This window comes from Battus philenor, unplaced genomic scaffold, assembly GCF_028537555.1.
Source record: "Battus philenor isolate CCGP_79_NKW_IND1 unplaced genomic scaffold, ilBatPhil1.0.hap1 SCAF_6, whole genome shotgun sequence".
NCBI classification, from domain to species: domain Eukaryota; kingdom Metazoa; phylum Arthropoda; class Insecta; order Lepidoptera; family Papilionidae; genus Battus; species Battus philenor.
The window spans coordinates 10,146,799-10,173,645 of NW_027181726.1; the positions used below are offsets into that span (position 1 = coordinate 10,146,799).

At 32.3% G+C, this 26,847-nt stretch overlaps 3 protein-coding genes across 3 annotated transcripts in view; 1 reads left to right on the forward strand and 2 right to left on the reverse strand.

Moving 5' to 3' along the window:
- Iml1 (GATOR complex protein Iml1) overlaps positions 1-9,673 on the reverse strand; it is a 29,931-nt gene extending 20,258 nt beyond the window's left edge. Inside the window, exons 1-11 of the mRNA XM_068773199.1 lie at positions 9,483-9,673; positions 9,270-9,410; positions 8,853-9,022; positions 6,628-6,894; positions 5,607-5,749; positions 5,337-5,524; positions 3,555-4,032; positions 2,604-2,743; positions 2,099-2,299; positions 1,185-1,340; positions 496-717 (exon numbers count right to left, since the gene is read on the reverse strand). Of these exons, the coding sequence (XP_068629300.1) occupies positions 496-717; positions 1,185-1,340; positions 2,099-2,299; positions 2,604-2,743; positions 3,555-4,032; positions 5,337-5,524; positions 5,607-5,749; positions 6,628-6,894; positions 8,853-9,022; positions 9,270-9,410; positions 9,483-9,525 (2,149 nt within the window). The 5' untranslated portion in view covers positions 9,526-9,673. The remainder of the gene's footprint in view (positions 1-495; positions 718-1,184; positions 1,341-2,098; positions 2,300-2,603; positions 2,744-3,554; positions 4,033-5,336; positions 5,525-5,606; positions 5,750-6,627; positions 6,895-8,852; positions 9,023-9,269; positions 9,411-9,482) is intronic.
- Positions 9,674-11,062: 1,389 nt separating this feature from the next.
- slv (saliva) lies at positions 11,063-12,610 on the forward strand. The gene is made up of 5 exons (XM_068773866.1): positions 11,063-11,196; positions 11,274-11,351; positions 11,427-11,653; positions 11,743-11,918; positions 12,084-12,610. The coding sequence occupies exons 1-5, from the start codon at positions 11,120-11,122 to the stop codon at positions 12,189-12,191; spliced, it is 666 nt and encodes a 221-aa protein (XP_068629967.1). The 5' UTR covers positions 11,063-11,119; the 3' UTR covers positions 12,192-12,610.
- A 287-nt stretch (positions 12,611-12,897) lies between these two features.
- Positions 12,898-19,741, reverse strand: LOC137930356 (uncharacterized). The gene is made up of 5 exons (XM_068773595.1): positions 19,575-19,741; positions 15,980-16,162; positions 15,638-15,896; positions 14,541-14,835; positions 12,898-14,082 (listed from the first exon to the last, which is right to left on the reverse strand). The coding sequence occupies exons 1-5, from the start codon at positions 19,624-19,626 to the stop codon at positions 12,898-12,900; spliced, it is 1,974 nt and encodes a 657-aa protein (XP_068629696.1). The 5' UTR covers positions 19,627-19,741.
- Between the last annotated feature and the right edge of the window lie 7,106 nt (positions 19,742-26,847).

Genomic DNA, 26,847 nt, shown 5'->3' on the forward strand with positions numbered 1-26,847 from the left:
CATAACTTTCTTGTTGACTTATATGACATCGAAAGTCATAAAAAATCATTGCACGAAAATTTTCTCGGCTTAAATTCATTCTGACGTGCACAGACAATTTTCAATTTGCCGCCAAATCGTAAAACAAATGACAAATGAATGAAATGTATACTCAATATTATTGGTAAAGAGTTCTATTTTCAAAATTTAAACTTATTTTTTTAATATAATGCTTTTAAGTTGCCAGTTCTAAAAACTTTCAGTTTGGCCCTCGTAGTAGTAATCCTATGTAATTAATGCACAAAGTGTAAATTATATAAGATTGTATCCCGGAAGTCGAACCCGCGGGGCCAACATTGCTCATAAATATATTTGACATCACTGAAAAAATGTAACACACATAGTATTTCAACAAAGTTAATCGATTTTCTTTCTTCATTTACTATCATCAAAAAATATTATTACTGGCAATATCTTTACTAAGCCGAATAATTAGAGAAAAAAAGTTGAACTAACCTGTCGTAAGAGCAGGAGTCCATTCCTGTTCACCAGTGGCTCCCCATAGCAAAGCTAAGGAGGCATTGTTGGTTGTGGAGGGCGTGCTAGAGGGTGTGCCTAATCCGCTCGAAACCGTACTAATCCCGCTCGAACCCGTGCCCAGTACGCTCGCAGCAGTCCCCAATACACCTAGAGCGCTGGATGCGCTTATCATGCGCTTTCTGTTACTCATTATGTTGCCTATATATAAAAAAAAACACTTGTTATTTTAAAAATAACACCATACAACTTTTACACTATGAGAATTCTTAAAAGTGAATTAATGTGTATATATTTACATACATATATATAAATCGTCCGTTATAAATATCTCAGAATATAGAAGAAAGCGGCGCCTGTCTATCATGTATCAACAATAAAGAAATAATTAATTTCGTTATTAAAAAATCTATATTTTCGTATGGCCATCCAAATTTTTTAAAGTAAACCTGCCTTATCAAGTTTTCGTGACATAATATTTCCGGTGGTGTCGTAGAAAGTATAACATAGTGTGACAACGAAAGGCTGATGGGTTGAGATAAAATTTCTGGTAACTTATTTTACAAACTGCCACTTATATAATATATAACTAAAACACGACAATCTGTCCAATCTTCAATAAGAATAAATGCATAACATCCAATACAAGTTTTTAATAATTAACTTACCATCGACCTGATACACGGGGTGACTGTTGCTCATAACGGATAAACCACTATCCTTGGTCATATTAGATTCGCATCGATCTTCGTCGTTCCTAGAGGCAGGTTCACCGGTAGGTCGAGCTTGGTAATGATGTTGCTGGATTAAAACACCTTTAGGACCTGTATACAAAAATCTTTTATAACAAAAAGAGACAATAAAGCCAAAACCATTAACCAAATGATGGTATATATGGTTATATAATATAACTGAAGTACTGAAATCGAACAAAGTCATAGAAGCTTTATTATATGGGATCAATGCAATCATCTATAATCGTCAGCTTAAAATAAAGTTTACGTTAGTAAGACGCCATCTATCGAGAAAAACAAACAAGAAACTCCGTGGGGTTTGTAATTATTTATTTTTGATGATTCTTTTTTTTTATTTGAGCAATTCATTTCCAAGCATCTTTCTTTATCGTGAACGTACTCTGAAATAGAGTAACTGCTTTTAGCAGAGCCTGTGCGCGCTGTTTGTTAATCGTATTGACTTTCAAATGAGTAAGACACTTTATGGAGCCAATCAATATACATAATTTTTTTGGATGGTTCCCTAAAATAAACAGGCATGGTTCATCATAAGAATTTCTTATATTTTCTATTTGCCGTGATCCTTTTTATAAAACGGTAGATTAGTTGTATGTGTATTCTCTTATAACGAGCTTATAGGACCCCGTATAACGCGTTATATATCCTCAATTCTCTGTCAAATTTGATTTAAATATAAAAGAAAAATTGTGTTACTTTCGATGACTTTAATATGGTCTTATGTCCACTTTGAAGACGCCGGTCTTTGTCACATTCAATCTTAAGGCCTCGCGGGCATTTGTTATGCGCACTATGTGAATATAATACCTGTAATGAAATAAAAGCCTTACCTTTTGGAAAAATGTGTGTCCATCTCCTCCGGTTGCTCGTCAATTTGACTTTTACATGGGAAGGATCGAACGGATTAATTAGCGCTCTTCCGGTCCTAATAACTGGTTTGTTGGAATTAATAGAACTTCGTGGTGACAATCGGATTATCGACGTTGACGAATCGGTTGTATCGCTGCTAGACTCAATTCCGCCATATTTATCTGAAAATTTACAATATACATCAAATAACTGGTACTTTTTTTGTATTTGGTTATCTATCTTTTCATAGCAATTTGTAACGTGGTAACAAAAATACTGGCAGTAACAAGAGCACCTACAAAAGGAAAATATGATTTTTTTATATTCCGTTCTTAGCTATTCTCTAATAGACCAAGGGAATATTCCTGCGAAATTTCAATGTCTCTAAGCCTTAAGGTTTCAGAAATATTATGATGAGTGAGTACATACGTAGAAATCTCTTATATATACATATATGTACAGATATATAAACACTAATGTACATACTTCCTCCAATCAGAATATCGCCGAGGCTATGGTGGATATCAGGATCCGACATCTTTCTGTGATGAGTGACAGAACTCTTGCGACTAATGCCTTCTAAACCAGCGACTGAAGTCTTTTTTGTGCGCGGCGCCCTTTGTACACTGGACAGAAAATCAAATAATACACATGTAACGTAGGTTTTTTTTGTTTTAGCGTAGACCTAACATTGTATTATTTATAAGAAATCTTTATTTACAACAATAGATAGATTGATTTTATTTTTAAGAAGCACATTTTGTTAAACCATGTACTAAAAATTATTGCTACGTCCAACTTCAATAGACTGTGTTATGCACTGTCATGTTTTTTCTAATTCTTAGGCAAAAACCACATTCACTTTAATTTTTTTTTTCATTTTAATATTACCAAGACAAATCCTGTAAAAAACAGACAAAAACTTATGCAGTAATGACCTGAATTTTAAAGAAAATAGCGCTTTTCAAAACCACTTAAAATTATGACTAAAATCAACTTTAATCAACTATGTTACAAGAGAGTATAGTCTACCCATTTTTAATAATTTCTTGAATCATTCTGTCCCTATAACGCGGTTTTGGCTCAACGTTGATTTATTGGAAGGCCTGTATCTATATAACAAACATATAAAGTTGGAGTGTGTGTTTGTGGTATTAAAATAACCTTTTTTTACTACATGAAATTACATAAATTACATTGTTAGTTTTGTTTGTCTGTTTGTTCCAACTATTCTCTGAAATAGCTAGACTTATTTTGACAGGACTTATACTAGCAGGTAGCTTATGTATTAAGAAATTACTTAGCCTACTCTTATTCTATTAAAAATTTTAAACGAAAAAAAATTATTTTGTTAAATTGCTAAAAGCTGTTACACGCTGCCGAAGTCACAGACTCAGTAATATAACGGTCAATTAATTAAAAAACAATATACTTTACCATGTACTATGGGCAGGCGTTAATTGAAACACTTGTGCGTCGTAAGCATCGTAATCGAAAATAGAATTGTGCATACAATCATCTTCCTTGAGCAACTTTCCTTTTGTCTCATCTTCGTACATTTTTTTCAACGGCTCCTGACTCTTTCTGGGTGGTAACTTAATTCTCGGTATGAAATTCGAGTAGGCAACTTTTTTATTAGTTGAGTAAAATGACAGATTAATCCAATGAGGCATAGAATAATCATCTATTGAATTGAGATTGCTGTCCTTGTTGTGGAATTTTAATAATGGAACAGCATGCAAGGGTTGCTCGCCAACACACACCAAATCACTGCCAACACCGTTGTCAATGATTCTTTGCTTTGTCACATTTGTTAATTCTCGATCAACCTCAAAAACACCCACACCAGGTGTGATTACCACACTTAGCTGCCCGGTCCGGTCAAAACATCTATCTAGGTAATGTTTTTCAAACACTGAAATATAAGACAGTTATATACTAGAAATTAAAATTGGAGACAAATTTACAAAAATATTTTGCTATTTCAATCTTGTAGAAATCTGGCTAAGGACTCATTTCATTTTATATCTTGTATCAAGACATGTAAATTATTTAAAAAAACTAATATCATTTATGGCGCCAAAATTTTAAATCTTATACATAAAATAGTGTCTGACACTTGACAAATACAAGAAATAAAAAAATCGTAAAGCACTAATTTTTCAATCAAAAATTAACAAATCTTTCATGGTCCTGAGTGTACACTTACATAATAAATTTCCTAAAGATATTTTAGCACTTTATACTTTTAGTTTTAAACCTAAAACTAAAAGAGTATTATTATAATAAATAATGTTATCTCATTCCAGAGTTTCTAGATGAACTTGGTTAGTTGATTCATTTACATGAGTGATATTATAATGTAAACATCAAATTCTGTTGGGTTTCTAGCCGGCTCTTCTTGGCAGAAAGTAGTTCCCACTTATAATGTTAAAACAATCGAGAATTCAAAAGTGCATATAAATGCATACATACATTTTGATCCCTGTTAATTCATTTAAAATTTCAAGTTAATTAGCTTTTACTGATACTCAAAATCTTTCACAGAGTTTACTAAGCCATCATTGAAAACGAATCCATTAATATCAAATTAATTTTAATTCCTTTTTTCATATTACCGTTAGTAATATATAGTAGCTAATCACTACACAAATATGATAAATATTAAAGGAACAAACTTGGAAGTAAATAATGTAATTTTGCTAAAACGTAATATATAGTATCAGACTTTATATATCACCCATAGCTTACATATTGCAAATGTAACACTATGTGTGAACCTGATATTTTAACTACTCAATGCTACATTACAACTAAATCTACTGCATTAAGTGCTTTCCTTATTATTATAACTCAATAGCATTATTTATATCACAAGATTCCTTAATAATTACTTTAGCCATAAGTTTTACCATTTATAATAACAAATACATTAAGTATTACTATACATTAAGTAATACTGAAAATCCCATAACTCCACGCAAAGCTAAAATCAGAATGTATTTCTAAAATTATTTCTTTTAAAAAAAGTGAACGAATTTTATGCATTCTGTAATGTTTTCTTCTATTAATAGGAATATGTGTGATTTCTGTTTTATGTCTGTCACAGGTTAGTGTAGTAATATGAAAATATTTTTTTTGTCGCTAATTTACGGGAAATTCATTATTTAGGATAAAGACTGAACTAAATATTTTTTTAGTTTAAAGATGAGAAATTACCATTTAAGCTCATGTTTAATACTTCAAGAAAGTTTCCCTGTGCTGCAGTGGAATTTATAGCAGTTGGTATCTCCATGTTTGGTCTCTCATGATACTGTAAAACTATTTTTTGGTAATCTGTAAACAGTCTTCTTAATTGTAGTAAAACATTAGACCAATCGTCATATCTCTCATTTTGTACTGCAACCCTGAAATTCAATTGATATTTTGATGTATAGAAAGAATTAATTTACAATAATCACTTATATTATCTACAGTTCCATAGATGACCTGTAAAAATCTTCATAGTATCTTCCCCTATAATCTTTCTGTAAACATTCCTTCATGTGTTGCGGAAATTCTTCTAAAGATTTCGCTTTATAGAAAGTTCTGGAGAATAAAACTATAGTCACTTCATGATTACTACCATATTTCTGTAACAACCAATTATTTGAAAATTAGAGGATACTGGAGACAATATTTATTTACAATAGCAAGTCTTGGTATGAGGGATTTCCCTTTTCAAACAAGTTAGATTCTGTGAAAGCAACTCAGCAAGGGTACTAACTGCTTGGTAGATTTTGACCTCATTCCAACAGATGGCTCTTGTCTCATTAGTGGATGCTTTACAAAACTTTATTGTTTTCATTATTTTGGTAGTAAAATTATTGGGTAAGAGAAATAAACCAACTTTTCTAAAGAATGGACTAATACTTTAAGAATTAGGTATTTCTAAACTTCTAGTAGAACTGTATTGTAACAGACCCCATCTTCATAACTGACTACTTTGTGATAAAAACCAATACGGCTATCATAATCGTTTTATACATTCATTTACATTCAAAATATATCAGTTTTATTGTTTTTGAAATATACTGCAGTTTATTTTTATATTTCCAACATTTTGGAGTGCTTTGCAGCTATTATGGTCAAAAGTAGGATTGAGGTGTTGGACAGCCTTATGTTATAATTATTGCGGGGGGATTTTTAAAACTTTTATTTTTGTTACTTTGATTTATGTGAAATGAGCATGCTACCCATGACCTTGGTAACTGTAAATCATTTATAGGCGTTTAGCGGGTGGAGGTGAACCTTCTTAAAAGCAAGATTACTAGCATACATGATTTGCGGGTAGAGGTGAGCCACCCGTTTATGTATTTGTTCAAGCGAAAATAGTTTAACACAACAATTGTAGCCGTAAAGGCCAACAATACAAAGCGTGAACATTAAACTCCAGAAACTCTAAACATAAAATAAAAAATAATCACATAAATCTTAGAAGTTCTGTAAGGAATAGATACTTTAATCATACCTTCCATTTAGCAAAAAGATCAGCAAGAAAACCATTGACGGCCTTTTCAAAGTATAAATCACCATGGATGTCAAAATCCCACATTTCAGATGACATTTGTATAAAAAGATAAACCATAGAAGTCGAAGATCTAAATACAATCTTTGTATCCTCTGTGATCACACCACATGCGACTCTGTCACCTTGTGACCACATTTCATAAACCTGGCATCGGATGGCTCCTCCACAATATTCAATTTTCTTATTTAAATACACACATGTGCTTACCTAAAAGACAGATTTGCATAAAAAGTATGTAAGAGATAGATGGTAATTTCTTTATTTTGTTTCAAGATTAAGAATAACTTTACTAAAAATCCATTTATATTCAGAGCTAGTTTTGTTTTATAATTGAGTAACTATGGGTAAAAATTATCTCGACTAAAAGATTTTATTAAACTCAAATTTCAACATTTTTTAATAAAAACCATCTTTTCTGTCAATAACTGGTGCCGTTTGTCTGCTACCTTTTTAAGATACACCAGTTTTTATCAGCATATTATGTCACCAAGTTATAGTAGAAAATCTAGTTAAGGTTGTAAGAAGAAGCTAGATGCAAGCTTCCAACTGGCTTTTTGGAAATCTTTGGGAAGGCCTCTATCCAGCATTGGATGTTGTATGGATGATGAAGAGGTTTGGAATGATAGAGTGCTCAAGGCTACTCTTTATAACAGCTTAATAGCTGTTCAAGAAATCCAAGACTTGTGCCATTACATTATTGATTTAGACGGACACTTTATGGAGTGACTAGGTACAAATGCCCTCAAGAAAAGACCTTGGCTTGGGCAATCACTCAATACACATCCAGCATTTCGATGAGAGGACGCCCAAGAGGGCACAAGGTTTCATGCATTGCTGGTTTTATCATTGCTACTATTTTTGCATCAACAAATGAATTTTATCAACCATACAAAAGCTGTTCTCTCTTACACAAACAAATGTCTAAGGTATTTAGTGTAATGTGTACAAAACTGTGACCCTGCATTTTGGTAATGCTAACAGTAGGAAGGGCCAAGTTGGATTGACAACAAAACGCAGGTACAGAAATAGCTTCCTTAACACCCTTAACACCACCCACAGATTTCCCTTAAACAATAGAGTCCTACATGTGTTAAATTTTAAAACATCACACATTTTGCAAGAGTAAATAATTATAATAAATAAAATACACCTAATACACGGTATTAAAAAAATATTTTGACTCAATGTCTCTTAATTTAAAACAAAATTGACCAGCCCATATTTGTTATGTAAATTAAAACAACAGATAAGGATATAGCTCACCAATGTTTACATTGTAACAGAGTCCACTGTTATCATAGTAATATATAACTTATATTATATTTAAATGACAATGATTTGAAAATAATTAAAACATTGTGACAAGAATAGATGTGGTGTTGGAAGGAACATTGTATTATATATACTGTTTGTATTATCAAAATATTTAAAAACCTTACACTTGACCCATCAATATTTAGGATAATCAGATACATACTTGCAAGAAGTAATTTTTGGGTTAGTTACCAATTATTATTATTAAGAAATAGATGAATAATATAGTTAACTACTTATTTTGAAACTAACTATTATTAACAACCTATTCACTAGCAGGCAGTTATCCCATCTTTTGCTAGTAATTTCTCAAGATTTTTATGATAAAAATAAGTTATCATTAATAAGCAGAAATATCAATTTTAGAAAAATTTGCTTTAGATTATATAAACATTTATTACTTACAGGTATAAATAAAAATTAATGTTTTTTATACCTTTTAAATTCAGCTGTGCTTAAATTTTTATTCAATTAAATTTTTCCACAACATACTTAAATTATAACTATGAAAAGAATTTTTATCACCCAATTTAATAAGCTGTGCAATGGAAGAAATTATTTTTTTTTATTTTTTTAGGGATTAATCCATTTCTTTCTGTAATTAACATCTTAATACTTGAATGGCAGCAGGCCTTAAAGATCTGGAGTGGAGATCACAATCCAGCAAAAACTGCACTGGACCCACAAGGTGGACAAACAACCTGGTCAAAGTTGTCAAGACATTGGATGCACACCGCTTACAATGGGTTCTATCGGAAACCTGGGAGATATATCTTAGCTCAGAAGTGGATATCCTATGGCTGAAATGATGATGATGATGATAATACTTAAATATAAGAGTTACTTCTTACCAAATGATTTTTTAATCTCCACATTTCAGACCTTCCCAGATACTGATCTTTAAATGTCAATTCTACAGAATCTAAAGCTACATCGCTTACATTAACAATATTCACATAAACATCAGCAAAAGTTCTTAACTGAAATGTAGTTGCAATGCTTTGTTCCACACTGATAGTATCTAAAAACACATCAAAGGAAATAATTTAAATAACATATTATTAATTCATTATAGGTCATATATAGGGATTTGACAGCATGCAGGATTTATTAAAAATGTTTTAAGGCAAGATATATGATACCTTGTGTGGTATCTGATAATACTTATTACCATTGCTAGTGAGTAAGACTGACAACGAGCCCTTATATACGAAAAAAATAAACCTGGTTTGTAATAATTCTCACATTAGAAAAATTAAAAAAAATACCTTTAACAGCACGACCTGTAATTTCCACTTTAGGAACTTGTAGAAGTAATCTTGGATAATCATTTTCGGGATGATAGATTTCTACGATATCTTTTTCTTTTAAACCCGGGTAGTCTTTAGTATTTATTATTAAATCTACAGCTATAAAAATATGAAATGATTATAGCAACATATTTATATATTTAATATTACTTATATAATACAAGAACTCACGACTAAAGCTGCATTGGTGAACGATAAGTTTAAAAAATTTCATCTTTAATATTTCAACTTAAACTAGATTTTTACAAGGAGTAATGGTGTTTCTATAAATTACATAGCAAAAGCATACACTGTTCACAATAAAAATGATTAATATTTTTAAATTAATATTTTTAATATACAATGCTTTTTCTCACACTTTCGTGCTCACTCTCTAACAATAACATAAGTTTACATCTAGATGAAAAAAAAATTATAAACAAAACAAAAGTAATACAAGAAAATGTTTATGTCTGCCTTAATTTAATGTTTATGACAAAGAGTAAAGGGATGTCAAAAACAAACGCCTAAAGACAGTACCTCTTTGACACGATACAAATACAAGTACAGATAATTATTTGTACAGCATTACAAATGAACTATGTAGGTAAATTAATATTCAAATGGTAGAACCTAGCGTATTATAATTTATTTGGAAAAGTCGAATATTTTAAAATGTTAACACGATATTACTTATTTTCCGATATTACTAACAAAATTTTAGTCTAGTCGTTTTTTTTTTGGTTGGAAAATCTCCCCATTCGGTTTTGGAAAATCTTCTTAAGCTCGAATAACAGCGTATCAATGCTACCTCAGGAGATCAGAATGTTCCAATGATTCAATCGACAACTTTCTTAAATAAGATTTGCAATGCTCGAGGCAGAAAGCAAAAGGCAATTAGCTGAAACCTCTCTTGTAGGTAGTAAAGTTCACGGCTTCCTCAGGACTCCCGGCTCAGACCGCGGTATACTACTGATTGGGAAGCCGCCAAGTTTTTAATTCATCTTCATCGGACACTCCATGAAATGACATGTCGCGTTGCAATTTGGGGGATCTCGACTTGGGCTGCCATACGATTCCATTTTAATTCAAGGACGCCTGAGAGGGGCTTTGCTTTTTCATTTATACTCCAAACATGGCTTATAGATATTCAGCAGTAAGTAAGAACAGGCAAACGGCATTTCTTCCTCACAAAACAAAAACACGCGTCTCGCAATCAAGACAAAGGATTTTCAGCAGTGTAATTTTTGGTCCGTCCGCATAAAATCCTTTGGCACCTAATAACTTCTTGTTCCCTTAATTTAAAAATCTGCACAAGGCAATACTATTTTCTACACTAGGACAAACCCTTGACACTTTTATAATAAACGTATAATAAACGCTTGTGAAAAGACTGAAAAATATTTTAAAATATGACAGAATATATTTTTCATCAATTATTTAAATATTTTACCAATTTTAAAAGCTATAACTTCATCTGTTTAATATTGAGTTTTTTAATATAAAATTGTATTTATACTAAAAACGTTAAGATATAAAGTTTGCCCCAATGTTAGCAGAAAATTTAAAAATAAAAATAGTAAAAATACATATATAGAATTAGATATCAAAAATTTAAATTATTGGTTGTTCCTTTCGTACAATGAACAAGTTCATTGAATATATTTACTTAATCAAGAAATAGGTTTCATTTTAAATGAAATATCCGAAAAAAAAAAACAAAATGACATTGACGTCAACTACATATTAATGTTTACTATTTTCAAAATACTCATTTTGCTTTGCGATTATTAATTTATAAGAGAAAGGCTATCGTTAATGAAAATACAATGAACTTATTTGAATTTAAGGAACATATTGCTAACTTAGCTGTTGTGACGACAATATTGCAGTTTTTATCGGGCATGTATGTAAAATTACTTTTATTTCCTAACAAAACAAATTTTTATTTCATTGATTCTATATAAAGTGAAATATTTTTAGTCTTGTTTGCAAGCAATATGTAGCTAATCGAACAACTGCAGAAGCTTCCTCGTTTCCTTTTATCGCCGGCGTTTTATCGTAAGTTTTCATATATATTTTAGTGCAATATTTCTTGATAATTATATTTTTTAATTCATTTTCATTTAACTTTAGGTCTGGTGTTTGGCTTTTGTATGGTTTGACGAAACACAACGATAAAATAGTTATTGTTAACACTGTTGGTATTGCATTAATGACTTCATACACAGTTGTATTTTATATTTACACATTTAAAAAATCTTCAGTTCTGAGACAAAGTACATTTACTATTATAGTATTTCTTTTTTTATTTGGATATATTTCCGTTGAAGAAGATAATGAGATCCTCTTGATAAGACTTGGTAAGCTACTAAATCATTGTATACAACACCTATGATCTATTTTTCGTGTATTGGACAATGTATGAAATAAAGTGAAACTTTATTTTCAGGTTTGTTAGCTTGCTCATTAACACTTATCACTGTTGCAGCACCAATGAGTAAACTGCTTTATGTAATCAAAACTAAATGTACAGAATGTTTACCATTTCCTATGATACTCACATCATTCTTTGTGTCAGCTTTCTGGTTTCTGTATGGATATATTGATGAGGATATTTTTATTACGGTAAATTATTATGCTACTTTTTTACCTGTTTAAGATTCTTGATTTCCTTTTGTCATTTGATTTATAATTGTGGGGCTAATGTTCAAGTTTACATCACAATTTTCACCTTCATTACCCTTTATCATTGCTTGAATGAATGATCATGAAATATAGTGTTTGTTACAGATACCAAATTCAATTGGAGCAGTCCTAGCTATGGCTCAGCTATCCCTATTTGCAATATTTCCTAGCTCTCCTAGATCATCATTACCCTATAAAGGTGTTATAGCTTGACTTCAATATATAACTCAACTTATTTATTACATATTTAGTTCAATCAACAAGATTGTTAATGTAAAAAGACAATTTAATGTACTGAGATGTACTGCTCTCTCAATGATGTCATAACTTTTGAATTATTCACTGGGTGTGGCATCTAAACAGCAGCTTAGGTAACATAGTTATTAATTAATAAAAAAAACTCATCTGATAATTCTTTTAAGAAAGACTCTGTTCATTAATTGTTTAAGCTACTTGTAATGTATTTGTTTTAGTCATGATGATTGAATATTCTATTTATTTTAGTTAAACAAGATAGGTGACCTTTTAAAATTAGAATAAGAAAAAGTTCAAATGAAATTATTTATAAATGTACACCTGACATCTATATTATTTGAACATGAGAATTTTACATATTACTTTGTAATAAGAACCTGGGAATTAAATTTTCTTATAAACTAAAAATACTCTAGACTTAGTGAAAAATGTTTTTAAAATCATTTATATACAAATAAGTAAGCATTTTATAGTACAAAGTATTTAAAGAGAAAATTTATTGAAGTGTCAATAGTATGAATTCCTGTGACTGTTCCTCAGATTTTTTTAATTATAATTACAGGTGCTTATTTTAAAGGAGATTTTCATATGGTTGTAAATTACTTTAGTATTATAATTATTGGCTATTTATTAAGATAAATAAATAAAACAGCAAATGATTTTTTTATGTCTTGCAGTTTTTTATTTTTCTACAATAACAATATTGTCTGATATTCTGATTTTTAACACAGTTACCTCTTGTATTATATTCTGAAATAGTTTCAGTTGGTCCTACGATTTCCATTTCATTTTTGTTTCTAAGTACATTCACTTCAAAAGCGATGTCACCAGGGGACATTAAAATTGCTACCACGTGAAATGCTTTCGTTCCGTCTACGTAGAAGTGATGCCTTAAAACTGTTTTTAACGTCAGAATCTCGCATTCCATACATTGTGTCGTTTCTATTGTTTGGGTTTTGTTTTGTATAAACGACACTGCAAACCGCAAGCTCTCTTGAGCGTCGGTTTCATTCCCCTTTACTTCGATCACATTATGACAGCTACACCATTTGTCACTTATACCACTGTCCTCGCACGTTGTTTTCAATGATTTTTCATAAAATAAACTTGTACATTTCGGGCACGCTTCGGAAGGTGTCACTTCGATGGATTGTTTTGAAATATTCAATATATTCATCATGGTTAAATGCAAATCGTAAGGAGTACTCAATCTATATTGATTTGTCTCCAAATTATTATATTCTTTAGGAAACTTTTCTCGGAATGCAAACGGAACAAACATAAATAACATGGGAAGACGATCTTCATAGTAGGACTCTATCGATAATCTCATCTCACCGTATCTAATACCATGGTCGCTTAAGAATATGATAAAAGTATTGTTCAAAGCACCAGTTTTACTCATTTCTTCAAAAAACCGAACCATGTCTTTATCGAGTAGAGTTGGAGAATTATATAAGCTGTGACTAAAAGAGTTGAGCCAAAATAGACCGAAGAAGCTTTCGTTTACGTATGTTTCAGTAAAGTCCAAAGCATAATCTAATAAATGTATCGCTGAAGGTTTCTGTCCGGTACAAATATAGTTGCCGATTCTTTCCTCTCCAGTCAGGAAAAATGGTCGGGCGTAGTGGTTTGTTGGCGGCATCTTGAATCCATGATATCGTCCGAAAGTATCTGGTAATTTTAAATATTCTTCGCCGTAAGCAGTGACATACCCCGCGTTCTTGTATTTACTCCATATCATTAATTCGTTAGTGTCTGTCATGTCTTTTGTAGATGCCTTGTAAATTGTAGATAATTTCTTTCCAGTTAGAAAAGATATTAAGTTTGGAAATGTATTTGAGCCAACCTGTAAAATTTCTATAGCTTTAGCTAAATGTAAACTAAAACTTAAAAATAAAGTCGTAAGACTTTCACCTCTGGAATTAGCTCTATAGATTTCCATAAGAACTGTTTGGAAGGGACCAGCATGCATCGTCTTCCAGCTAGTTTGTGGTGGGCGTCCTGCGCTGCGCTTGCCGGTCCGTGATCTCAATTCCAGAAACTTAAGGCTCCGGCGGCCACCTTCTGCGCGCTATGTGATCCGCCCACTGCCATTGCAACTTGCCAAAGCTAAGCTATGTCGGTCGATCATAGCCCTATCCAAAGTATTAGTTTAACGTAATCTGATGATCACGTTCTACTTTTTAGGAAATCATAATGCGCATGCCATACGGATATATAGTATTTAAAACAGCAAATACTTTACTGCTTCCGTTTTATTAAGTAATATAAATAATGAAATCATTGAAAATAATTTTTACTTACCTTGTGATATCCTCTGAAATCTAGCCATTTATTTTCTTGTAAATAGGCTACGGTTTTCGGCATGGATTTGTGGACTCTTCCACGAGACATCGTGTCTATTCCAACTAACAGAACATTCCATGGTAGTTCTTTATCTGTGCTTACATTTTTAAATGTGTTTATCTTTTTAATTATAAAATAAGCGTCCTCATATATAACGGTTTGTTTCTTTCCCGACACACTGCAAACAACTGTTATAACTTCTTCTTCTAATTTTGAGATAGTACCAGTCTTAAAATCGTTGCATTTGGAATATCTGCAAGTTTAATTTATTAAATAAACAGAAATTAAGTTTTTTTGCGAAATATTGCGATACTGGTAGTGTTTAATAGATTCAGGCGTTACTTTGCAGAAGTCCATCTTAAGTAAGAAAGGGACTAACATATAGCTACTTCCGTTATGCAGCAGTGGTCTTGCAATGAAGTGCGCCGTTCGCCAGCCCGCTGATAAATGCGCATGCGGAAAACAATACGAATTACACAACTACCACCGTTAATTCACTCAACACGATGTATGGCACTGGTAGGTGTAACATCAGTCCTGAGGTGCCCAGTGGAGGGGTGGCGGGCGGTGCACTTCATTGCACGACTACTGCTGCATAACGGAAGTAGCTATAAATTAGTCCCTTTTTTACATGGTAAAGTGTTTTCTTTAGTTAAAGTTAAGGTTTTCGAGTGGCAACCGTGAGCCGGTAGACGCAGCGTGGGCGCGACATTGTTAAGTTCACGGGAATTCGTTAGACGCGGAGAACGCAAGATCGGACATCGTGGCGATCTTTGGTAGAGGCCCATGCCTTGTAGTGACCTTCTACCAGCTGAGATGTTTATAAATCATCACACCGGTGACGAACATCACTTTATGATGCAATAATACCAATAATCATAACACAAAAGTTATACGAGAATATTGAGTTTTGTAATACGATAAAAAAATTCAGACAACTTCTTGCATATATTTATAATATACCTCAGTAATGAATTTATCAAGTCATTAATTTTTTAATTTTAATTAAACAAGTTATTCGATTCAAAGTTACAAATTTTTAGCGTTATTCTTACGTTAGTTCGGTGTCTTCCTTTCCAGATATTATAGATCTATTAGCAAATTTGTAGCAACAATTGAAATGTTTTCCCTTGCTATATTTCTTCATAGATTTCTCATTTATTCTAAATTTAATTTTATCGCTTTCTATTTTGCTTACGAATATTACGCGTTCTCCGCAAGTCTTTTTTAAATATTTAGCTTCGTGAAACTGCATATTTTTCGATAAATTCGGAATTGCGCATCCGTCTGTGTCTATTAAAAAATCATTTTCATCTGAAATTTAATTTTTTTAATCAAAACATTTTTTCTCAACATATATTATTTCAATTTGGAACATGGAGAAATTAATAACTTACTTCTATGTGGAATAACTGTAGTAGTCATTTCATGCAAAGGTTTTCCAACGGCGTAAAAATTAATTAAACTAAACGTATTATAGTAAAACAGAAATACGACAAAAGTCATTATTAATGCCATTGTTGTTGCTGCTTTGGATAAATTATTAACGCATGAACTAGATTTTTTCATTCTTGGAGGTCCTGAAACAAAGACTTCTGTTATATGCCCAGTATTATGGTTATATTTTTTTCCTTACATGGCTACTTAATGGAATTTGGGTTCGGAAGGTGCTTAGCTTTCAATCTCGTTTAACATAGTGAAGCTTGAAGGCTTTCAGGAAATTATCTATTATTAGTACTATTAGTAATTGTTCCTTAACAAATAAATATTGATCATTTGTCTGTTTTAACGAAAGCTAAATTGGCAGATGTGTTTTATATCTGACTGTTTCCCCTTTTATATTTTATGAATTTATTAATTCATCGACTGTACAACGATGTACGGGGCGATTATAAATAGATGTGAAAGCCTTAAAGGAGTGAATGTACAGTTTATACGCTATCAATTAACGTATGATACACCCTATCCAATAATTAATGGTTTCAGAAAAAAAAAATTGTAATCATAATGTAGTAAGAAAAAGCGTGTTCAAAATCGGATAAATACATTACAAACTTTGTGCTGCTAAAACTTATTGGACTGTCGCATTCAAGAAAAAATAAATTAAAGTTACTTATTTCGTAATAATTACTCTATATTTGTTAACAAATGAGATATACACTCGCCTCCTTAAAGCTTTTATACCTATAGCTGTGACTTCTTGGATTTGTAGGATTTTTCAAAATATACTTTTTTGTAAAAGTTTGTTAGATGATTAGTGGAAGTTTGAGATTTATTTCGTAAACATATTTAATAGTAATGAATGCTAAATGCTACACGAAATATTCTGAATGTGATGAAGACGTAGAACGTAGCAGACTGAGTCAGGGCTCCTCCGGGAGTCCTGGAGTTTGGTTGTCGTACTAGAGGTTTTAGGCCATACGCCCTTTGCAATGCCGCCCCAAACCCGCGGACTCTGCAAGTGCCACTTGGACAGCAGCCAGTCCGGCCTCAAAAATAAATATATAAAAATGTATATCAAATATCGATATATGAAACATGAACAGTAAGGACAAAACGCGGAAGGGTTATAGATACTGGCACGATAATAACAGTATAAAAAGTGTCAACGGGATGTATGATAATGAAATAGATTCAAATAGGAACGGCGTTTGTAGAAACCCTATACTATGTATTTCCTCTATGATGTACAAGGATTATAACTTTATATTGATAAATAACAAATTAAATAAAAAGGTTTATTGTTATAAAGAATAACAGATATAATTTTGAAATGAAAAAAAAAATATGCATAAAATTTTATAGTACTTACAACGGTCTTCTGTACACGAATATGGCCACCTTTTTAAAGTTAAATCATAGTTTTGACACCAGCTTACTTTAGCTTACAGATGAAGCTGTATAGCCTGCAGGTATCGTAAAATGTTTGATAGCAGCGTTAAGGCCTATATATAAACATATTTAATGGCTTTTACAACTTTTTATCGCTATTATCAAGTTAATACACGTTTTATCTAATTAAATTATGTTTAAAAAAAAGTAACATTAAGTGCAACCGCTTATTCATTATGCATATGTATATTTTATAAAATAGTTCTCTTAATGATCGAAACAAGCATGAACTTGCTATTAATTTACATCTATTTATTGTTTATAAAATTCAAATCTTCTAGAATTCGCATGTAAATAAATAAATTCGTTCTCCGATGAATAAGGGTTCTTAAGTTCATCAAAAATCAGCGGCTATGATGAAAATCAAATGTAAAAATTGTTTTAGTACAGTCTTAAAGAGGTGAAACAGTGATGAAGTACCTTTTCCCAAGGATCTTCAGGACTGAAGGCAATTTTGAATTATATTGGATTACGCCTTCACAAAATCATCATCACTATTATAAGTCCTCTGCTAGATAGATCCCCACAGAGGATTCTAATAGGACCGGTTGGAAGCGGCCTGGATCTTGCTAATTTCGACGATTTTAACAACGTCGTCTTGTAGGTGGAGGTGCTAGGCTGCCTTTGTCGGTTCATGGTTTCTACTCCAAAACTTTAAGACCCCAGCGACGAACACCAAATACTAACAACTTTACGTTATTTATTCGCTTTGACAAAACCAAATAGCAGAAGTAGAATCTGAACAGAGGAATTTTTTTTTATTTATTTCTCTAGAAGACATTTAGTATGAGCTCAACGTAAATAACTTTCTTAGATATGATAACAATACGTTGGAAAAAAAAAATATTAAAATGCAGACAACGGAAGAAACATCAAAACAATGGGTGTAGCACGAATATCTCAATCAGAGTTTATATTGCGTGTGAAATGTTTAAGGCCACGTTAGAATAATTTTACATGGTCGTTCGCTCGTCTTGTCCCTATAAGTACCTCGCTGTCTTGTTTGTTCCCTTCATTCTTCTCTTTAGTTTCCCTAAATGTAAATATTGAAATTTCCAACTAACAGTGCTACTAGCTTGTCTCTGTAAACTAGTTCGGGATGAGCAATGAGACCAAAGTATGCAACAGTTCTTAGGTAATATATCATTAATAACTAATGATAGTAATAATGCATTTTGTCAGTATAGCTTTCAATTTATATCTATTTAAAATATCTTAAATTATTTATATAATATGCTACTTATAGTACAGACAATGCGCATGAAGGACGTTAGGGAAATACAATAACGGTAATGAAATAAGGTGTGCCTAATGGGTGCAAAGTTCAGCGAATGTTGATTAATTGTTCTTTTTTAAAATATTTCTTTTTAAGTTTTTTATATTTGATTAATCACATTGTTTTCTATAAGATTGGTATCGTAATAAACAATTGACATAAAAGGTTTAATAATCATTATAAATAAAAATACATTTATTGTGTGTAATTTCAAATTTAAATATGAATAACGGTTAATTTTGTTAAATTAATTAAATTAGGACTATAAAACATACATAGAAACATGTGCACAACATTTAGTTATCAAGGGTGAGTAAATTCATAATACAAACTACGTGTGCGTTAAATATAGTGGTCTTCATCTGTAACAAGAATACACTGCGACTTGTCGCTCCTTGTCGCTCTTATGTAAATATATACATGTGTATATGTATATATATATACTATGAAGTATATATGCACATACTATTGATAGTAGTGTATACGTCGATTTTTTTATGTTTCACAGAACAAATAAATATTTATAAATCTGTTGTACTGTTAGTATATTTCATCTGTATTTATATATGTATCTGTATTTATATATATATCTATTCTTACGTTTAGGACTCAAATATGTAATGTCTGCTTTTATTACTTCTAATATTTATTTAGTATAAGATTCATTTACGTAACATTACGGATTTAAAATTAAGCTTTTCATGCATTCACGTAATAGACGTATCCTTTGCATCTGTATTGTTCGGGATAAAGACAACTATATTTGCGTTTGATAATTAATACAACGGTGAGCTTTAAAAATATAAAAATGAAACAATACTTACCGAAATTATCTAATAACATGTAATCACTATATTTATAAAAAAGTTTTAACATGTAAAGAAAACACTTTATTTGCCATGATGGTATTTTAGTGTTTGTTTATGCACATTGTAAGTACGTCATGTGCGGGAGTACAGAAATTAAACAATGTATGTCATCAACGTCCGTCATTCTTGACCCGTGCCTGGTCACTGAATTTTGTTGAGAGATTTTGGCGCGCAAACGGGCACAATTCATCTACCATTGTTGTAAAAACCTTCGGAGCGATTGATGATTGCTCTAAGCATCCGCCCGTTTTAGACTTTAAAAAAGTGATTCTAGATATCACATTGCTATGAATTCATAGTTATGTGTTATATCTAAAGTCCATATTTTATACGAATGTTTTAATGTATAGAAACATAGTCTTAATAAAAGTAATAATGAAGAAGTAATGAGGTGTAAATTAAAAAAAATCATTGTATTTAAAATTCACTACAGCCGCACACATTTAGCCATCATTTCTAAAGTAGTACAAAAATACATCTTTAGTAACATTATTTACGCGCCATTATCTAAAATCTTATATGAAAAATAGTGACAGAAGCATGATAAATACAAGAAATAAAAATAAACTCGTAACGCCTAAATTTTATCTTATGAGTGTAGTATGTATAATAAAGTTCCACAAGCTATCTTAGACCTTTCTTAGACTTAAATCTAAAATTAAAAGTATATTAATAAGTAAATTCTATTATAACGTTTAAGAGTTTTGAGTTGATTGAAATGTTTGGAACAATGTTTGTTGATTGATGTTATAATGTACACATGAAAATTTTATGAATTTCATTTAAAATAGCAAAAATGAGTTTCTGGCCGGCTATTCTCAATAACAGAACTGCGTTCCGAGCCGGTTATAGCTTACTACTTATAATGTTTAAATAATCGACGATTCAAAAGCTTAAGCAAATGCCTACTTGAATTAAGATACTGAATTTGAATTTAGGTAGCTCCGCATAATTGTAGAAGTTGTAACTTTTATTATTTATAGTGAACACTTCTTTGCCGCGAGAGAGATAGAGGAGACCAATTTGATCGAAACTAGAATTAAATTGTACTTCTCTATAAAATCCTTACTTAAAGCAACGTGGGTTCCAGAGGCGTCCTGGTCCGAGAAGAGCTCCCTATAATCTCTGATATGTTTTTTTTGTGGTAACTTGTACAATATTCGTAATATAAAAACAGTGGTATTCATTCAATAGCTTAAAGTACTTTAAAAGAGGTTTTAACTAGTTCTGTTCAATATTAATGTTAAATATATATATATATATATATATATATATATATATATATATATATATATATATATATATATATATAAGATTATTATTGAACAGACTGTATTGTAATATCTAACTCAGTTGCCCACAAAACCGTTAATAATTTTATAACAACAACTAGTTTATCTGTATTTGTATTCGCTATTTTATTATATTTATTGATGCTGTTTTGCGCATAGACCTGATTATCATAAACAATTAATACTTTAAAATAATATTGGTAATGACGGAGTAGTTTCAATGTATCAGACCAGAAACCGAATCATTTTACAGAATTTAATTGCAAATTCATATACTAACCATTATTTTCCTACTATTCGTTGAAATCTATAGACTAAAAATAAAATGATATAATAATAAAACTTTGTTATTCCACATGAAAGGACTCCTAAAGTAAATTTCTACAAATCTCAAAAACCTTTAGTTAATAAAGGGTATAAAATATAACAAAGTTAGCAATAACAACAGATTCATTTTGAAAAAAAAAAAACCAGGCAAACACTTGTAGAAGTAGGTATAGAGTTACTAACGGCCCCTCATTACTATTCATAAATGAAAAGTATTATTGCGCTCACTCGGTGTTTAGCACTGGTCGGTGTAACATCTCCTGAGGATGCCCCGTGGAGGGGTGAAACACGTGTAGAGTAAATTAACGGTGGTAGGTCGCATTGTATGCCGAAGCTGTAAAAGTCAAAACGGCTAACAGCGCGCATCAACATTCGAATATAGCCATAGCCATGCCGCATGCGCATTTATCAGCGGGCTGGCAGGCGGAGCGCTTCATTGCACGACTATTGCTGCATAGCGGAAGTAGCTATATATTAGTCCCTTTTTTAGTTAGGATGGACTTCTGCAAGGTAACGGCTGAATCTATTGGATATTATTAAGAAGTCGTCGTTTCAGCCCATACACGCCAACTGCAAGGCATGGGCCTCCCCCAAAGATATCTATGTGAGTATTACCATAATAGTCACATTTGGCAGGTGGCTTGGCAATTTCAGTGTGATATTGTGGTACGCAGATGGTGCTGCTGTTATTCTGGAAACTTTTTTGTGATCAGTGACAATCTTATATAATTAATGCACAACATATAAATTGTATAAGTTTGTATCCTGAGAATTGAACCCGCGACTTAAGATTGTAAGCCTTAGTCTTCTATAGGTAGGAAAAAAGTTTAAGAAACTCTGATGGTTGATTCATAATATAAAACTGATAAAGTCGTTTGGTATAATAATATCATGAACCACTGTTTCAAGAAAATTATAGAGATATTCTTTATCGGCGACATGCTTGGAACGCGAGATTATGCCCAGGACGATTTTATCGGAAAATTTCCCCTGGACAACTCTGGCTTGTGGAGTCCATATCAGTCAGCTCGTAGGGTCGACAAAGCTCATAATCAGTAAGTAACATTACCGAATATGAACAAAAGTCAGGGAAATATTTGATAATGTTTATTTATTTATTTATATCGTTTTCTCTATAGGATGATTCGCAGCGACCACAGAGTTAGATTGGAAATTGAAGCTACGGGGGATCCAAATAAGCCTTAATCCAAGAAGAGCCCAGATGAAACTCAGACATTTTTTTTGGTGGTTACTTTTACAATATCCTTATTAAAGTAGTAGAGCAATTCATTCCAATGAAAAAATCAATCACACTGTAACAGGATTTATTTTACAAGTTTTTCTTTTAAGGAATTAGTAAGTTTATGTATGATAATTTAGAGACAGTGTTGACAGATGTTTTCTTTAGAAAATTTACTCAAAAGTTGCTGCTGACGAGATTATGTGAAGACGGTTTTTATGAAGAATTTTCCTAAGTTCAGTTTTGGTCGTGGATTTCGGATCGATTAGCCCCGAGATCAATGAAGCCGAAAAACTGTAAATATCATAAGTATCGAGCTTCACCGAATCTAAAAATAAATACTGACCTTACTGGGTAGTAAATAAGATTTAAAGCTTGTCGCTTGTTAAACATGGGATAATTCTCAATAGCAACTTTACGGAACCTAAAACTGACTCTGGCAAAATTGTAATAGACTGTTTAGCGCTAAAATTAAGGATCATTTTTAACGAAATAAAAATTTTTACCATGGAAATTCCTTGTTCATAATCTTATCGTCATTTCTGCAGGTCATGTTTGACTTGAAAAGCCTTGATAGATTCAATGGCCAATTGTTTCCATGTTATCCTAGCATCTGCTTACCTCATAGCAATGATTAAAGCATGGATTATCTATAACACAACTATTTATGAACACTGCTCAGTTATTGACGTGATTTGATTAAACCAACGGGGAGTGATCGGCCACATGGTTTTTTATCTTCTATATTTTTTCAGATTTCATACAGACAACTTTTAACCAGTTTTTATAGAGACCCATTTTCTCTAGCAATGCGTAAATAGACTAATTATCAGACAGATATTTAAGAACACGTTTTCAATCCAAAAATATTTAAAATAATCTTTTACAGGAACTCAGAAAATTTCACATACTACGATGAGAAGAACTACTACTTGATTAAGGATGTTTGAAATCATAAACTAATGCAAAATAAATCGTATATTTATTCAGTTAAATAAATTCTTCGCCTTATACACATAGTCATTCGTCATTTTAAAATGCAGAATTCCGTTTTCAGTCGATAATTAATCATTAAAAATTGTATTTTTTTATATTGCTTTATCTGTAATTTTGTGTCAGTAATGTAAATATTGCATATTTGCTCAAGTAATTTATTAAATAATATGTAATGTTTTATGTTAACCTTTTGGTACTGAAATAGAGCAGAGTGAGTAATATGAAACTTTTGTATGTCACGGTCTTTGTTGATACTACACAGTGCAGTGCTGGGCAATGTCGAACGAGGTACAATTTATTAGCATGTTATATGGCGTAGCGGACTTGTACGGAAAATGATATACTTTAGTTTCTAGAATGTTTTCCATAATTTTCATAAGTTTTTAACATAATTATACATATAAAAAATCATCATCATCATTATCATCATTAGGTCAACCGATAGATGCAAACTGCTGTGCATTAACCTCTAAAAGTAACTCCGATGACCGATCCGACATTTAGGGTCATATCGGGACGTCGTATATGGTCGGTCTACCTAGTGTGGGCCTGCCCAGCTCGTGAATCTTTAGGTTCCAACGGCCGTGGGTTGCCGCGACCACTGCCACTTCAGTCGAATAATTCTTGTGTAGGTTGGAGAGATCAGAAATGAGGAAATACGCAGAAGACTCTGGGCTTCTGCATATTTTCTCATTTCTGATTCGATCTTGTAGCAAAGCTCTATTCTAGCGTATTCTTTTGCATTGCACTCTTGGTGACCTTGAACCTGATAAGACCCGTCGTAAGCGGCCACGTCTCGGACCCGTATAGCATCAATTTTTTGATAGTGAAAATCTTTCGCTTAAATCTGAAAAAATGATTAGATACTAAGTTCTTTGGTTTTTGATTTCATTATTTATTTAACGTTAGCTAAAATGTTATAAGAACAATATTTATTACAAGGTCAACTTATTCTTATATTATTTGGCCAGCTGTTTTTCAAAGGAAGAATGCAACACTACACTAATAATCAGGAGAGCAGCACAGTACAGTATATATAATGTCATAATAGAACCGAACAGCGGTTATTCTGTGGCTGATTTTGAGCCTTTTTATAAATTGTATAACATTGATAGATTTTTAACATAAATATATAAATGTAATTATACTTATGTGTGTTTATTTATATATATGCTCTTAACCTGTTATTCCATTTTCTTGGAAATTATTGTAGAATTGTTTGTAGAAGCTTGAAAATGTTTGTACAGTTTAAAATAGTCAGGGAAATTGCTGCAATATGTAATTATTCATTTTTATTCATACACATATTATTATCCGAATGTATTTACCTTTACTCGTAGAACTAGGTTACAAAGCCCAGTTCATCAATTCGCATTTGCAACGTCGATAAATAAATCGCTCGAGCAGTCGTTGAGTATTTGTAGCATAGTCGTTTTTCAGATAGCTAATTTTATGTCACCTGTTCACGTGTTGGAAAAGCGTCAACATTATTTATCTATGCGCCTGAAACTAGGACAAGCAATGTTGTACCAAAACGCATTGTAATAAACACTCAGTTTTTTAAAATAACTTTTTTTATCTACGAAATTATTAATCATTATTCGTAGCTAAAACAGAAAAGCTTCTAACTGATCACCTAGTACAATCGGAATCCTGGATGGATATGTTATTGATTTAAAAAAAAATAGGTACTGAAAGTCTAATGTAAACACAATTTAAAGTTAGAAGCATTCGATAAAGAAGACACTTAAAACTAAAAGTGTAATTAAAAATGATAAACATGATTAATTTTCAACGAACTTACGCAGTGGTAATGTTATATTTATCTAGTATGGGTAATTTCAAAATGTCGCACTTGCATAACACACGTGCGACCTCGATAGATATACCAGCATCGAAAATTTATTTTTTTATTTTTGTAGAAATTAACGATTTCGATGCTTCGGAAATACAATATGAAACGTAGAATAGAAAAACAAAACGATGCACACTAATTAGCATCGCTCGTGCATGCAACCGATGGCCGCTGGGACCGAAAAGTTCCCAAGTGGCGACCACGAGCCAGAAGGCCCTACAATAGGTGCACCGACTTATTTAAGGTCGCGAAAAGTCGCAGGGTGCGAGCTGGTCAAATCCCTCGGGGTCATCTTCGACTCCAAACTAACATTTAAACAACACATTCACCAAGTCAGGAATAAATCCTCTTACATCCTCAGTAGGCTTTACCCGCTTCTTTTCCCCTGAAGCAAACTATCCCTTAGGCACAAGCTGCACTTGTACAAAGTTTACGTAAGACCAGTTTTCTCTTACGTGAACGTTGTATTCGTGCACGCCGCAACCACCAACATCAACGTTCTACAGACGCTCCAAAAGCACTTCACCCGGATAGCAATGGGGGCGGATTGATTCTAGCGCAATGTAAACCTCTACAGCGACCTCAAACTACCCCCCGGTCCAAGAGTTCTTTCTGGCTTGCTCAAAAACTTATTTTGAGTCGGTCTCCGCACATCCCAATCCCCTAATAGCCAGCGCCACAAAACAAAACATTACCCACCATGACACAACACCCGTTTTTAGTGAGCGGCCGCCAGCTTCCTAACCGCGAACAGCGTGGGCGGGCCGTGATTGGATAAGGATCTCGCTCGTGTCTCGCTCGATCTCGTCGCGCGCTCGTCTGTGGTCCATGCTGCCGTCCCAAGCTGCAAGCACACGCCCGCAACACACCCTGTCAAAGCTCTGCCGCGAAGAGCCTTAGCAACGTGCGAACGTCACCGTGCAACTAGTAGGCGTCCTACCAGCTTTGGTTTTTAATTTTTAATTCTAGTTTACGGGTTTTCCATACAAATTCTTCTTCTTCAATCTTTACAGCTACCATAAACTTCAAATAATACTGTCGCTATTAACTAAAATAACTATTTAAGATTTTTATTAAGACCCTTTAAGTCTCCTTCCATCGCTCGGAAGGGACTTTTTAATTTTTAAAATTTTTAAAATTACAATTCGAATCTTGTTTTACAATGTTTACCAAATTTTATACTACTTGAATTATATTTAAATCTAGAATTAGACCGAAAAACGTTACAATTATGAGAACATTAATTTAAGATTGCTCGCCTAGACCTGGTGCTGTTTAATCCTATGTATACGATCGTAAAGTATTAGTGTTAATGGTATTTCTTTAATTGCTTTTCTTAGTAAGTACTAAGTACCATGTTAAACAGATATAATAGGTTGGTGGGTCAGCAATAATTTCTTTTCTGCACTATGGCGTTAACGAGTACCACTATTCTAGATAACATCATCTTTAAAATCTAAGAACGGTACAAATGTAGAAGAGATATAGAGAGAGGTTCCTAAATTAGGCAGCGCTTAT

Excerpts from the sequence above, each read along its gene's own strand:
- slv (XM_068773866.1), top strand. The coding sequence starts at position 11,120 with ATGAACTTATTTGAATTTAAGGAACATATTGCTAACTTAGCTGTTGTG. Across the intron at positions 11,654-11,742 it reads GATCCTCTTGATAAGACTTG|GTTTGTTAGCTTGCTCATTA; the intron begins GTAAGCTACTAA and ends CTTTATTTTCAG. Across the intron at positions 11,919-12,083 it reads ATGAGGATATTTTTATTACG|ATACCAAATTCAATTGGAGC; the intron begins GTAAATTATTAT and ends TGTTTGTTACAG.
- LOC137930356 (XM_068773595.1), bottom strand. The coding sequence starts at position 19,626 with ATGTTAAAACTTTTTTATAAATATAGTGATTACATGTTATTAGATAAT. Across the intron at positions 16,163-19,574 it reads CATGTTATTAGATAATTTCG|GACCTCCAAGAATGAAAAAA; the intron begins GTAAGTATTGTT and ends TCTTTGTTTCAG. Across the intron at positions 14,836-15,637 it reads AAGGAAGACACCGAACTAAC|ATATTCCAAATGCAACGATT; the intron begins GTAAGAATAACG and ends TTAAACTTGCAG.